Raw genomic sequence first — 16,858 nt, 5'->3', positions numbered from 1 at the left:
ATTTTCCCGTTTTCAAAATTTGTTCAGATCCATTGTAAATTTAAAGGTTCACTAGCTAATATAGATAAGTAGATTTCAATGAACACAATATATCTGACTTAACTCATTCACCCCTGAAATTTCATATTGAACTATTCCATCTTTTGAATTGGAAGAGTTCAAATGTGTCTTCAGGGGTGAATGAGTTAATGACTGGAGCTTCAGAATTAGTACAAATTTACATCAACAAGGATAAAAATCATCCAAGACAAATGCTTTTTGGTTTCTATACATCTATCTATCTGTGGAAGTATCTCATTAGGAGAAACTACTGGCAGGTTCTGTGAGATTACAGGTAAGATGGTGGGGATGAATGAAGATACCATCATGCTACATATTGTGTCTAAGTGCTGGCCCCATCACCCGACAGGTGTACTGTCTGGGGAGGGTGCACCATCACTGTGAGGGGCGATAGGTGATACAGATCTACACATTACCTACCTTACCAATCTGTGTCAGAACTAATACTTAAGGTAATGGGGAGAGCTTGACAAGGCCACAGCACCTTCTCACACCTTCTACTGTCTCAAGCAGGCAGGAACACGGTTCAAGTCAGTGCTCTCTATTACAGTGAGCTTAACAAGGCCACAGCACTTTCTCACACCTTTTACTGTCTCTAGCAGGCAGGTACACGGATCAAGTCAGTGCTCTCTATTACAGAGAACTTGACAAGGCCACAGCACCTTCTCCTACCTTCTACTGTCTCTAGCAGGCAGGTACAGGGTTCAAGTCAGTGCTTTCCCTTTTGGGGTTCAGGTCAACTGTAGTTTATGTAAAAGTAATGCAGGATCTCAAATTTCATATTATTGAGGAAATAGTTTGCTTGCTTTTTTATATCACATTCAAAAATTAACTAATCCATACATTTAAAAAAAAAAACAACAGAAAAAGCAATGAAAAATGTTGTAATGTTTGCTTCAATTGTTGTTAGGGTTGTTCATTGCAACGTCTTGGTCAAGTATCAAATCAAACACTAGACTTATAAACGCTGGACGCATGTGACACTTGTCTCCAGGAATCAGACTGGAGATCCATAGATGTCCACACACAGCTAACAATACCCTACTTGTAAGTCTGTATCTGACATCTGACTTTACAACAGTGAATCTGGCTAAAAAAAGCATGAAGGAAGAAATTAAACAAAAAATATGCACATAGACACTAATGACAAGTTTTAAAGTTTTGGTTCTAGTTGTATCTTATTTAGACAGGTGGTACTCTATTAAGCTTCAAACTAAGCTCTGTTTAGAGCTAAAGGCCGATTTCTCAACAGAATCAGGCAGAAACCTAACAATGTGTAGCAGTAGAGGGTTGAGTCTGTTTACATTCCTGTTTAGAAGTATAGGCCTATACCTATAACAAGAACACAGAAGGATAGTTGTATTTATTACTTTTATTTAAAAAAAAAAGGAAGCTGTACAAAGAACACATTTTACAACTTAAAATTATGAATTTAAGATCAATAAATGGACCAGTCAATTTCGTCCCATCTGCTTTCAATCTCCAACAGTATAATTGGATATAGCTAAGCCATACTGTCTGAATTACAGTTATCTAGATAAAGACACAGGTTTATGACTTTCATAAGGCGGGTCTTAACACATGTAGTAAGAGGTTATACTTATTAGAAAAATCTGTAGAAACATTGTTTCACGACAAAAACAACACCTTGGTACTGAAATAATACCCACACTCACCCTCTAATTCTGCAACTGAAATAGATGGATATCTAAACCAAAATATTCTTTTTCATGTTTTGAAAACCTGGGCATAATTTTTGCATACATAAAGTCATCTTTTTTCTTTCGTTTCCCAAGATCATTGTGTTTCTATATGTACTTTACAACAGCAAACCTTGAAACAATACATTATAGGTGGGTTCTTTCCTGCACCAAAAACAATGACACAGGAGGTCAGTACTTCCTGCACCAAAACATTGACACAGGAGGTAGTCACTTCCTGCACCAAAACATTGACACGGGAGGTAGTCACTTCCTGCACCAAAACATTGACACAGGAGGTGGTCACTTCCTGCACCAAAACATTGACACAGGAGGTAGTCACTTCCTGCACCAAAACATTGACACAGGAGGTAGTCACTTCCTGCACCAAAACATTGACACAGGAGGTAGTCACTTCCTGCACCAAAACATTGACACAGGAGGTAGTCACTTCCTGCACCAAAACATTGACACAGGAGGTAGTCACTTCCTGCACCAAAACATTGACACAGGAGGTAGTCACTTCCTGCACCAAAACATTGACACAGGAGGTAGTCACTTCCTGCACCAAAACATTGACACAGGAGGTAGTCACTTCCTGCACCAAAACATTGACACAGGAGGTAGTCACTTCCTGCACCAAAACATTGACACAGGAGGTAGTCACTTCCTGCACCAAAACATTGACACAGGAGGTAGTCACTTCCTGCACCAAAACATTGACACAGGAGGTAGTCACTTCCTGCACCAAAACATTGACACAGGAGGTAGTCACTTCCTGCACCAAAACATTGACACAGGAGGTAGTCACTTCCTGCACCAAAACATTGACACAGGAGGTAGTCACTTCCTGCACCAAAACATTGACACAGGAGGTAGTCACTTCCTGCACCAAAACATTGACACAGGAGGTAGTCACTTCCTGCACCAAAACATTGACACAGGAGGTAGTCACTTCCTGCACCAAAACATTGACACAGGAGGTAGTCACTTCCTGCACCAAAACATTGACACAGGAGGTAGTCACTTCCTGCACCAAAACATTGACACAGGAGGTAGTCACTTCCTGCACCAAAACATTGACACAGGAGGTAGTCACTTCCTGCACCAAAACATTGACACAGGAGGTAGTCACTTCCTGCACCAAAACATTGACACAGGAGGTGGTCACTTCCTGCACCAAAACATTGACACAGGAGGTAGTCACTTCCTGCACCAAAACATTGACACAGGAGGTGGTCACTTCCTGCACCAAAACATTGACACGGGAGGTGGTCACTTCCTGCACCAAAACAGTGATATGTGAGGTGGGTCCTTCCCTACAATAAAATCGGGTTGCCATTCTTCAATTAACTTCTGCAACCCCATATACTTCTGGGAATTGGACAAAATGACAAGAGGTTATTTTTCCCTGAAGGGCAGCATGATATTAAGTTGAGGAGGTGAACAACCTAACGATCTACAAGCAAATAAGCCACAGGTTAGTATGTTTTTGTAAACCATGCAGTCCTAGATCAATGTGCCCTCCTTCCTCAGTACATTATAGATGGGTACCTATTTCCGGCAATCCAAGAGGCTTAATCATAACCACTGTTGTGATGTTTTACATAGCCAAAAGTTACATCTGAAGCCTGGATGCTGGGGCTACCGCAGAGAGTTAAATCTGATAATTACAGGTAAAAGGGGTTTCATGGCTTCATGAACGCAAGGCTCTGTGATAGGAATGCTATCAATATAATCCTAACTAGTAGGTATTTGAGGGCTGCTGTCCTGTCTAAATATCTTGGATGAGACTAAACTGTACCAGGCCTTGTCTATATAAACTACCTTACCAATTACACAAATACTGGTTAAGTGGTTTCCTTCCAGTACCTACCGGGTCAGTTTGTCCATATCAACATTGCAATAAACACTACTGTACAAAGGTCAACAAGAACTTGACAGAATTAGCCACAAACAGTTGAGTCCCAGCCAACATATGTGTGATTTCATACCATTTTACTTGAGCAAGAACTCTCTGCAATGTTAGTGTAATGTAGGAGAATGTCTTTCACAACAACTACCATAATGACCCCTATCATCAGACCCTTGACATACCTACATCCAATACAATTTGCTGTACCTATAATGATTGACATGTCTGGTAGATGACCGACCACTGCCCACAATAGTATTTACATACCCTAGATGATCAAATGCCTAAGTTAAGGGTTTCTGTATGTATAAGTGATCAGACAGGTAGATGGCCATGGTCCTAAGGCACTGGTGTACCTATGGGTGACCAAACAGATAGATGGCCATGGTCCTAAGGCACGGGTGTACCTATGGGTGACCAAACGGATAGATGACCATGGTCCTAAGGCACTAGTGTAACTATGGGTGACCAAACAGATAGCTGACAATGGTCCTAAGGCACTGGTGTACCTATGGGTGAGCAAACAGATAGATGACCATGGTCCTAAGGCATTGGTGTAACTATGGGTGACAAAACAGATAGATGACCATGGTCCTATGGCACTGGTGTAACTATGGGTGACCAAACAGATAGATGACCATGGTACTAAGGCACTGGTGTACCTATGGGTGACCAGACAGGTCAAGGACAATCCATAACACTATTAGTGTTAGCCATCCTAATGATGGACAATTTGTACCAGTATGTTAGCTTTCTCTGATACATAAGTATATCAGGTAACGGAGTCTATGATGAACCTATCTGCTATTGTAAATCACTAACACTTTATGAGACAGATATTCTTTTCATTAATTTGCCAGGGAAGCTGATCCTGTATCCAAATATATCCTGAATATTTATTTATTCAGCCATGATTAAACATGATCTTAGCTGAAGCGAGGATTTTAAAATCTCAAACAAATGATTAAACAATGGATATGTAGCCGTTGTGTTCTATTCGCCTGTTGAAATCCTCATGAACAAGCTGTTTCAAGAAGCAATAAACAGTACAGCTCTCCATGGCATCAGCACACCCAGACAAACCACATAATTCTAATGCACCTGCAATCAGCACTCGGTGTAATACAGAGATTGCCGCACGCATGCTATGTCACAAAGAAAACGTAATAAAAGCAAACCAGATTATATTTAATTGTGTTCATGATCGTGGAACTAGCGAGTTGTGTTTTGGAATGACTTTGACTTTCATAGCGACCTAAGCATGTCACAGTAGAAACCATGCATGTTGGGCTCCAACATATAGCTAATTAGTAGGTAAGGTTATATAGATTGATCATGAGGGTAAGGGAGACAACCCGTCTCTTTTGTTCCCTGTGTGTGACATAATCTAGCGTGCTCAAACCTTGATAATGCACTTCAGCGTACTCTATAAAAAAATTTTCATTTTTCAAAATTTTCAAATAAATGTTCTTTATAAGAACAAGCCCCAAGTGTGGTTATCTTAAGAGGTAAGAATGATTTTTCGAGTGTTTCATTCTCTATGGACTTCACAGCCTATTTCCAGATGTTTGGTGTCAGAAACAACTAAAAGCATGTCAATAATTTACAGAATATATGTCAGATATATAGACTCCTCACCCCTTAAATCTACCAAGATGCTGGACTCATCAGCGACCCCTGTGGGACACCAGGTACATCGTATCTAACTCCTTCAACTGGTAATGGGGCGAAAGCTTGTATCTAAGAGCTGGTGGCCATCTGTCTTGAACCTCTGAGCTCCTGGCCACAGACAATTTAGAGTGCAACTTATGCGTAATTACACAGACCGTCTACATGGATGCACAGATAGATAAACTCTACACACATATTTCTATAAAAACTCACGAGGTGTCAATTGTGCTTGGTCTGCACTTGGACAGAACTCTTAGACAAGGATGGAGTAGACTGGGGTCCCTATACAACTAGTTACCAGTACCTTTTATAATCCTTACAGACAGCAAGGATTCAGTACTTAGTAACGAATTGTACAATAGAAGTACATCTTACTCTGTGTACACCTCATAGGAAGTCAATATCTAGCTATTTGTAGTTCCAATAAATCTGGCTTTATAAATATCATAATCATCATATACCTGTACCAAATAATCTTTAAGTAAGCGCCATCCATTTGCACAGACAGATTGAATTTATTTAATTCATCATATATATTTGATTGATTAATAGCAATCAAAAGGATTGGACAAAAGTGAGTTGACTCTCTTGGATGTAAAAAAGCGAATCCAAGGTGTAAGAGCTGGTTTGGTGCCTCCCTAACATGTTTTCACAAATATGGGACCAGGTGGGGTGCCATGCTAACCTCCAGGTTCCAATGTTTCAGGAAGATAGCACTTTGAAAGTAGCCCTTTATCATAAATGACCCCATCTTCAGTGTACACTGATTGGAGTATGATCTTGTATTGTGTAAAGATGTAAAACCTTAACTGTACCAAACCTCTCTAAAACAATGTTTCAATTTTATGGTTAAAAACAGATCCAATAAATATATGCTACACTTGAACATCAAAGTGGTCCATTACACTGTGATCGAGGCTGAATTCGGTCAGAGAGTGTCACGTGAGTAGTCTCCCTTAGTGTTTGGTGTAGGCAGAATGTCTTTGATGAATAATTCAGACAAGAAAGAGAAAATCTCATTAGACTATTGGGACCTCTCCTCTGTGTCAGAACCCTGTGTCCCCCATCTTAGCAACCTTGACGTTGTCAGAATAAATCAGAGCTCATGAATGACAACTTGTTTCAAGTATCGTCGGCAGTTCTGATCAAATTTGTCCTCACAATATGTCCGCCTTTGCAGTAGATTTCCTATTCACGTAATCCTGATGTTCTATCAGTGTTAAACCTTGGAGAGTCCTTAGGCTGGTAATTGTACTAGCTCTGTTGAAGCTTCAGTAACAACACCACTCAGACAGTATTCTCAATCAATTTTGATAGATTTTTTTTATAGAATTTTCTTTTTCTTTTTATTCATTTTTACTGATAGTTATATTGGATATTTCTTGTGTTAGAATCTGCTGTTGTAGGCCAGACCAGGTCCACAATGGGTTCTATGATCCACGTAGCCAGAGTGTTGACACTTGTCACAGCTAAATACACTTGATTGATTTTACCAGTAACTTTTTATCACACAAATTGTATTCTATACTGGATATTGAAAGGGTAAACATACAACACAGTACGCAGGGTCTGACCCTATGCTGTCGACCCAGAGCTGCTTTCTGTCACAGCCCAAATGCCGCGTGGCAGAGTGCTGGTTCAACAGAATGCTGTATCGAACTTCCTGATAAATACAGATATAACAGAACATGTAATATCCTTGGAAAAACCCCTTGAACTACAACAACCATACCAAAATCAGACCTGATAACCCCAAAAAACATTGTATTTACATTACAATAATCAGATGATATGTTGGTTGCAAAAGTAATGTTACTGAATAGTTGTCATTGAAGTATGCTTTTAAGCGAACTCAACTTTCAACAGAACAAATCCAAAGTACGTTGTGCAGACATTATAGACAGCAACCTTGTGCTGCCTATCTCCATCTCCACTAATGGAATTGTAATTATTGGTGTTAAAATCAAACTTTGATCTTCATAGCAATTTAATAACAGTAAAAATGATGCACTCAAAATGTTTATACATACAACAGTACCTTACAACTCTGGATGCGTACCTGTTTACAGCCAGTGTACTATAGCTACCTAACCTTACAACTCTGGATGTGTACCTGTTTACAGCCAGTGTACTACCTTACCTTACAACTCTGGATGTGTTCCTGTTTACAGCCAGTGTATTACAATAAGTGACAACTGAATCTTTGTTTCGTTAGTTATGTTTACAGTCAATATACTTCTATCGTAACTGACAACTCGGGATGTGTACCTATTTACAGCCAGTTTAATACAGTAACTGACAACTCGGGATGTGGACTTGTTTACAGCCCCTCACTTAACCTGGATGAAATCTGTGTGAAGAAAGAAAATGGTGTAGTATTCCTATTAAGATGCTCTATTTTATGACTCTGTACAACTCATTGATCTGGATGGAGTTGGTGAGAAAGTCTTAAACAAAAGGCCTGCACTAGATTGTGGAGTTGTCACTCCTGACAGCAGTTCCAGAAACAAGCTATAAACAAAAAACAGTAGTCACTTCTGTTTTGCCGTGTTCTGCCCAGAGATATAATTGATGTTTCCGATGTGGTATTCACACCCTTACCAGTGTGTGTGGCTCACATTCCTGTCTTAATATTGGGTACATGCTACTTTTCTACAGTTGTCTTCTCCTGTGAGTTTTTAATGTTGATATTGCTTCATAGGAATAAAATTATTCATTTGAAATTGAAATAATCAATTATATAGTGTCGTAGACTTGTCTGTCCCAAATGTCAGGCAAGTCTTGATAGAATTCATATAACATCAATGACTTTGTTTGAAATATGAAAAACACTGAAACAAACAGAAAAGCATGCTCAAACAACAGAGTGGAAATACACTGGAAATAAGATGTTTTCCTGCAATAGAACTTTGCTACAATGAAAATTTATTACAAACTGATTTTTCAACAGTATATGAAAAGGTTAAATAAAAATCTGAATGTTTTCTTCTATTCCCAATTATGCCAAGTTTTTCTTCTTCAATTTTTGTCCTTTGAGACCTGAAACCTGCTGGCCAAATATGACTCTTGTTCTCATTATTTCATGGAATATCACAATATGTATTGTAATGAAGACTAAAAATTTACACAATACCTTATAGTTAGAAATCATTTTAGTAATGCTTCTCTCTTTAAGTGAAATGCACAAAATAAAATGGAGGCGAACATTTAACATTTTACAGCGATTCGAAGCAAAACACAGCGTGGGTCTGGTGTATGGTACACAGTGCAAGCATTCCTGATCATGGAAGGCAGGACCTAAGATTGTATTCATGACTTTGCCTTTGTCTTTATACCACAATCAATTGTTGGGTTACTAGTTTTTTTTAAGCTTGATTTTCCGCAAAACAATTAGTGTGATATAAAGAAAAGTAAATTAATGGAACCCAGCGAACTACGAGGTGAAATAAATACTACTCACCTTTGGTACAAAAACAAGGAACCTTCAATGGAAGTCTTCTCCTGAAAATAAAAAGTTAAATGATTTAGGAACATAAAATACCTGTCTTACATCATGGGCATGTATTATTCACTGGCCTATTGAGCTAGACTGTAGGGATCCAAGTGTATTCCCTCTATCCCACACAGCCAGAAAGGTAGGGTTGTGTCATACCTGACAACCTGCAAAGCTTCACAAACTCTAAAACAATGCACCTGGCATTGATGACTTGCAGGATGGGCTATCTACACTACAGGTCTTTGTACTATATTCTGAAAATTGTCTCGAAGGTAATATATATTCTTAAAGTGTATGTAAGGATGTTTTGTCTAAAGAACAAAACATGACTTTTCTGTACCATATATTAGAAAAGAAAAAAACCCTCACAAAATCAATCTAATTCATGACACAGCATGTTTGACCCAACAAAACAAACTTAGTTTACAATCCACGTACCACTGCCAAAAACTGTAGCTATGCATTGGAAAGGTTTTTTTCCAGTATACTATAGCTTCGATAAATCATTCCTGAAAAATAACTATGGTATACCTTACAGAACTATGGCAAAGCATCTATTTATGATAAACTGTTATGTGTGAGTTGGTCCAAAAGAGAAAAGTTTTTCACTGGAACCATTGCAGTGAAATTGAATTGACCTTTGACACCTGTGACCTTCAACTTGAGGGCACACAACTGTATGTTTTCATATCAATCTTTCCATCTGGACAAAATGCAAACAGACAGCCAGCAAAAGTGACTGATTTACAACCCCATAATTAGTGTATGCTAATATTGTATTATTTCCTGAATGCGTAAAACATGGGAGCCCCTGATAAAAGCTTGTTCAGTATTAGGGCAGCTAAGGTTAAATAGCTTATATTGATATACTGCGAAACACTAGCAAATGCAAACTCAGTGCTCTGAGGTTAAATACTTAAACATATGTACTTGTCTACATACAATCTAAACATAGAGCTGCATATTACACCTAAGAGCATCTTTTTACACTTAAAAGTATCATTATCCACTGTAAGTATATTTTTATCCTATGAATGTTTTTGCCTCCACCAACACTGTATTTGTTCTGGTAGCAAGGAATATTCTTGACATCAAAGAGAGACTTTTCGTTCCCATGTGAGTTTCCATATCTCTTGAGAATAACTTTGACCCTTGAAAGTATTCTTGTCACTTGTGAGTGTCCTTGACCTCTAAAAAATGTTTGTCCCCTGATCATAAAGGTATTTCCACCCCTAGAAAATATCTTTGACCCTTTAGAACATCCTTGGTCCTGAAGTCAGTATCCCAACTCAACATTCCTTGTCTAATGAAGCATTGTTACACAGAAATACTTGTTTCCTAGGGAATATAAGAATATATATATATTTATATACAACAATCACCTGTATGACAATAATATACATAGCTCTTTAAGTTCCGGGCCCAATAATTAAGATTTAAGCCTTTAATTGATCCTGTCTTAGTACATACACACCGAGACAGATTTTACATATTCATGGCCGCTCTGGTACGGGACGTCTGTGTGGTTTGCATGTTTGTTGCGTTAATGTAAGACAGGGGTATATGTGGCCCGTCTGTATGTATATATCTATTTTTTTACCGAGATGAAAGACACCCCACCCACATGATACCTCACTGATGTTATACAGCTAACCTGAGACACACTTTCTTTGACTTTGTGTTAGTTTGTTTGGAAACAGGAGAAAAACCTCAGTTAAAAAGCTCAACAGATGTTGGTTTAACAGCCACAGTTTGTTCCATTATCTTCAGCATAGCTAGAATTCGCTATCATAAGGTGATGCAGCCAGCGCCAAGGTAAACAGCGGTATGGAGACACAACATCCCACAGGAACATGGCCTAGGATGAACTCGCATCATCTTTATACTTGATAATGTATGCCCATCAAATATTCTATCTGATTGCCAAAACATAAACCTAGTACATGGAGATTATATTCACTAGAAAAAGTGCTGTTTTGGTTTCCCCTATTCCCTCTTCACAAACAAGAGCACCTTAGACAACCCACTTTTTACGGCTTATAGCTATACCTGGTGACCTTCACAACAACCTTGAAAATAATGCTCTTCTCTTTCTACTACAGAAGTTACAATGCCTATCCTGGGAACTTCAGTGTCTCAGGGTCTTAATATGCAGGCTTTCACATTAACTATTGTCATTTTACTTCTGTATGTCCAGTACTGCTGAATATATACATATACTATTTTTCCCTACGTAATGGCCCTGTGGCCTCTATTTAAACAAATTTTCCTAAAAAGCACTCTTGCTTATTTTTTTTCTACATTTGTCCAGGACAGACATGATAGTTCTATCTAACTTCAAAGCTGAATCCACATTTATTAATAAAGTCACACATCTTTCCTACATAACCCTGTATGACCAGTACTGTGACATTATAACACTCAATGGTGTGATGTCATACATTATAACACTCAATGGTGTGATGTCATACCTACATAACCCTGTATGACCAGTACTGTGACATTCTAACACTCAATGGTGTGATGTCATACCAACATAGCCCTGTATGACCAGTACTGTGACATTATAACACTAAATGGTGTGATGTCAAACCTACATAACCCTGTAGTACCAGTACTGTGACATTATAAAACTCAATGGTGTGATGTCATACCAACATATCCCTGTATGACCAGTACTGTGACATTATAACACTCAATGGTATGATGTCATACCAACATAACCCTGTATGACCAGTACTCTGACATTATAACACTCAATGGTGTGATGGCATACCAACATAACCCTGTATGACCAGTACTGTAACATTATAACACTCAATGGTGTGATGTCATTATAACACTCAATGGTGTGATGTCATTATAACACTCAATGGTGTGATGTCATACCTTACTGTGACATTATAACACTTAATGGTGTGATGTCATACCTACATAACCCTGTATGACCAGTACCGTGACGTTATAACACTCAATGGTGTGATGTCATACCGACATAACCCTGTAGTACCAGTACTGTGACATTATAGCACTCAATGGTGTGATGTCATACCAACATATCCCTGTATGACCAGTACTGTGACATTATAACACTAAATGGTGTGATGTCAAACCTACATAACCCTGTAGTACCAGTACTGTGACATTATAAAACTCAATGGTGTGATGTCATACCAACATATCCCTGTATGACCAGTACTGTGACATTATAACACTAAATGGTGTGATGTCAAACCTACATAACCCTGTAGTACCAGTACTGTGACATTATAGCACTCAATGGTGTGATGTCATACCAACATTACCCTGTATGACCAGTACTGTGACATTATAACCCTCAATGGTGTGATGTCATACCAACATAACCCCGAAGTACCAGAACTGTGACATTATTATAACACTCAATGGTGTGATGTCATACAAACATAACCCTGTATGACCAGTACTGTGACATTCTAACACTCAATGGTGTGATGTCATACCAACATAACCCTGAAGTACCAGAACTGTGACATTATTATAACACTCAATGGTGTGATGTCATACCTACATAACCCTGTATGACCAGTACTGTGACATTATAACACTCAATGGTGTGATGTCATACCAACATGACCCTGAAGTACCAGAACTGTGACATTATTATAACACTCAATGGGGTGATGTCATACCTACATAACCCTGTAGTACCAGAACTGTTACATTATTATAACACTCAATGGTGTGATGTCATACCAACATCACCCTGTAGTACCAGTACTGTGACATTATTATTATACTCAATGATGTGATGTCATACCTACATAACCCTGTAGTACCAGTACTGTGACATTATAACACTTAATGGTGTGATGTCATACCAACATAACCCTGTATGACCAGTACTGTGACATTATAACACTCAATGGGGGGATGTCATACCAACATAACCCTGTATGACCAGTACTGTGACATTATAACACTAAATGGTGTGATGTCAAACCTACATAACCCTGTAGTACCAGTACTGTGACATTATAACAGTCAATGGTGTGATGTCATACCAACATAACCCTGTATGGCCAGTACTGTGACATTATAACACTCAATGGTGAGATGTCATACCAACATAACAGTACTGTGACATTATAACACTCAATGGTGTGATGTCATACAAACATAACCCTGTATGACCAGTACTGTGACATTATAACACTCAATGGGGTGATGTCATACCAACATAACCCTGTATGACCAGTACTATGACATTATAACACTCAATGGTGTGATGTCATACTTACATAACCCTGTAGTACCAGTACTGTGACATTATAACAGTCAATGGTGTGATGTCATACCAACATAACCCTGAAGTACCAGTACTGTGACATTATAACACTTAATGGTGTGATGTCATACCTACATAACCCTGTATGACCAGTACTGTGACATTATAACACTCAATGGGGGGATGTCATACCAACATAACCCTGTATGACCAGTACTATGACATTATAACACTCAATGGTGTGATGTCATACCTACATAACCCTGTATGACCAGTACTGTGACATTATAACACTCAATGGTGAGATGTCATACCAACATAACCACGTACCAACATAACCCTGTAGTACCAGTACTGTGACATTATAACACTCAATGGTGTGATGTCAAAACAACATAACCCTGTAGTACCAGTACTGTGACATTATAACACTCAATGGTGTGATGTCATACCTACATAACCCTGTATGACCAGTACTGTGACATTATAACACTTAATGGTGTGATGTCATACCTACATAACCCTGTAGTACCAGTACTGTGGACTGAATAATCCTTAATGGTATATTTTGAGTCATTTGTCTACACAATAATCAGTAATAGCTTTGTGATCTATTTGTAAGATGGTGAATATTTGAGTACTGTCTTTACAATAGAACACCTACAGCTTTGTAATAGGATGGGAGCTGTCACCTACATTTGTGATAAGATAGCAGTTGTCAATCTGAGTATAATTATATCTCCTTGAAAGCAGCCGGCTTCTCGTATTGTAACTAATGTGTACAGAGGTCATAATGTTAGTTTGGCCATGGGCTGTGTCTAAAGGGAAATAACTCTATCAAAAATATAAATGTCTTGTCTCTGAGAAACCAATTACAATACACAAATAAATGTACAATGCCAATAAGTAGAATACAACTGATGTGTCCATACAATGAGTTAATAAATGAATAGTGTAATGAAAATTTATAATGTCCATGCCACTTCAAATATAGTAATACAAATTAATGTATAAGATTCTTTACAAACAGAAGGAGAAACAATTCACAAAGGGGGATAACTCTGCTGGCTCTCTCACTAATTGTCGTGGACATTGCAGAGAAAATTCAGCGACCTAAATTTCAGGTTTGATTCCCTGTTCTTTATCAAATTGTAGGCAGTACACATGTGATAGTCTTGCTGATAAGGTAAAATGGGACTTCTTGAATTGATAAATGGAAACTTTATAAATACATGATACAGAAAAAGGGGACATCAAGAATTATGGTACCATTGAGAAATTGCTGATCAATGAATGATATGCTTCAAATTTGTTAAAAAAATATATGATGATCGCCCTTATGTTAGACAAGTCAGGTGAATAGCTTCTTAGACATAACTTAACACATACATTGTAATGTCCACTTCAACTTAAAATAGCACCAGGTTTAAGTCAGTTTATGGGGTCAGTGTTTGAGAATGTTTTTCGAAGGGTATCAAAATTCTTTGACTAAAAAACTGCTTTGTATTTTATGTGTAGATCATACGTGTTATCATACTGCCATATACTAGTGAGTAATTAAAAATGTTTACCAATTTTTAGCAGATTTATCCCACAGCTTGGGAGTGAGGAAACCTATATAGTTGATATTGGAGAAATGTCAACCAGTCATGAAATATTTATCATGAAATTCAAAATATCAATAATGCTTCAGGTACTGCTGTGTAGCAAGTGAAAATTGAATCCATGAATTACTAAGCACGAAAACCTCAGGAAGATGTGTGATCTACCGCTGACATGTACATCACTTTTCACATGCAACCTAGGTTCCATATTATCTCCCCTTGACCACAAACTTCCCACACCGACACACCTCCATTCCATTTTGGTGTGAAACAATAATTTGACAACTCACTATTTCTATCTATAACTGATAACATCGCAGTTAAAATGCCATAACCAATAGGGAAAAAATCATATCAATAATCATCATAGGTGTTAATGTGTTATGTGTAAAGACATGCCAAGATATCTTCTGCCATTGATTCTGTCTTTAAAGCATCCTATTCTATGGTTACAGTGAATGAAAGAATCTATCTTGTATAGTGATATGATGTGTAGTTTCTACCACACTAAGTCCAAGGCTGCATCACAAAGTTACTTAAATCAAATAACAAAATATGTATACATGCATTCATGAATAATCAACACATGATTTATATTATTCCAATAAAAGGAAAGATACTTACTGCCAAACAAATAATGAATCTTGTATTACGCTGATTCAGTGTTGGCACTATAGTTAACTTTTAACAGTTGGGTCACCTACAGGCAATAAAGTCGATATCAATTCAGGTACTGCTGTGTAACGAGTGAAAATTGAATCCATGAATTACTAAGCACGAAAACCTCAGGAAGATGTGTGATCTACCGCTGACATGTACATCACTTTTCACTACTCCCATAACATGAGAGGCCGCTGGTCGGCCTTTTTTCAATCGGATATGATTTTGCCGACTGCAACCTCTCATTTCCGAAGCACTAATTCTTTGATGCAGTTTCCGCCCGAAATCCGGGCGGAACAAAATTGGCTTGAAAAACTCACTTAAGTGGTTAACAGTTTATGACAACGATGTCTACTCACCGTTTATATAATATAGATCTCATATGTATGTCACAGACACAAATATATAGTATATTACGAAATAGAACACTCAAAATACATGTCCATGTCGTTGTAGCACATCTCTGACCTAAATTTAAAACATGGCTTCTGGATTAATACAAAATATCAGGGGGGATATCAAACGGAACGAAATGATACGGAGTTTGTTTGTATTCCGCTTGTGAAACATTACATGTAATCAATTTTTGTATTAACCGGAAAAATCATGGCAAATGCTGTCTGCTTCGCTTCGAACGAGGAAAAACTCATTATTTATGTCTTTGACATGAAATTTTTCTCATATAATCATGGATTTATGGAAAGGAATAATTTATTGGACCCTTTTGACCATTTAAATGTATGTAAACACGATATACTCTTTCTTAATCTGAACTTTGAAAATGTGATAGTCAGCGTCGGGAAAATCAGCTATGGGCAGTTAGAGGTTACGCGGCGCCTGTCAAAAGTTTTTCGCCGTGTAAACCTCTAACACTGTTGGAGTACACTTTTCACATGCAACCTAGGTTCCATATTATCTCCCCTTGACCACAAACTTCCTACACCGACACACCTCCATTCCATTTTGGTGTGAAACAATAATTTGACAACTCACTATTTCTATCTATAACTGATAACATCGCAGTTAAAATGCCATAACCAATAGGGAAAAAATCATATCAATAATCATCATAGGTGTTAATGTTTTATGTGTTAAGACATGCCAAGATATCTTCTGCCATTGATTCTGTCTTTAAAGCATTCCTATTCTATGGATACAGTGAATGAAAGAATCTATCTTGTATAGTGATACCATGTGTAGTTTTTACCACACTAAGTCCAAGGCTGCATCACAAAGTTACTTAAATCAAATATCAAAATATGTATACATGCATTAATGAATAATCAACACATGATTTATATTATTCCAATAAAAGGAAAGATACTTACTGCTTAACAAATAATGAATCTGGTATTACGCTGATTCAGTGTTGGCACTAGTTTACTTTTAACAGTTGGGTCACCTACAGGCAATAAAGTCAATATCATATAGGAATTTACAATATTTGGGGTTTCCTTTAATTGTTTGGCTTCAACTCAGCTAGAT

General features: G+C 37.8%; 1 protein-coding gene across 1 annotated transcript in view; it reads right to left on the bottom strand.

Annotated features, from left to right (window-relative positions):
* Positions 1–16,858, bottom strand: part of LOC110461244 (mRNA-decapping enzyme 1B-like) — a 132,411-nt gene that overhangs the window by 107,430 nt on the left and 8,123 nt on the right. Inside the window, exon 2 of the mRNA XM_021514640.1 lies at positions 8,807–8,847. Coding sequence (XP_021370315.1) covers positions 8,807–8,847 — 41 coding nt within the window. The remainder of the gene's footprint in view (positions 1–8,806; positions 8,848–16,858) is intronic.

Source organism: Mizuhopecten yessoensis, unplaced genomic scaffold, assembly GCF_002113885.1.
Source record: "Mizuhopecten yessoensis strain PY_sf001 unplaced genomic scaffold, ASM211388v2 scaffold10591, whole genome shotgun sequence".
In the NCBI taxonomy this organism is placed as follows: domain Eukaryota; kingdom Metazoa; phylum Mollusca; class Bivalvia; order Pectinida; family Pectinidae; genus Mizuhopecten; species Mizuhopecten yessoensis.
This window is presented reverse-complemented; position numbering and strand designations above follow the sequence as displayed.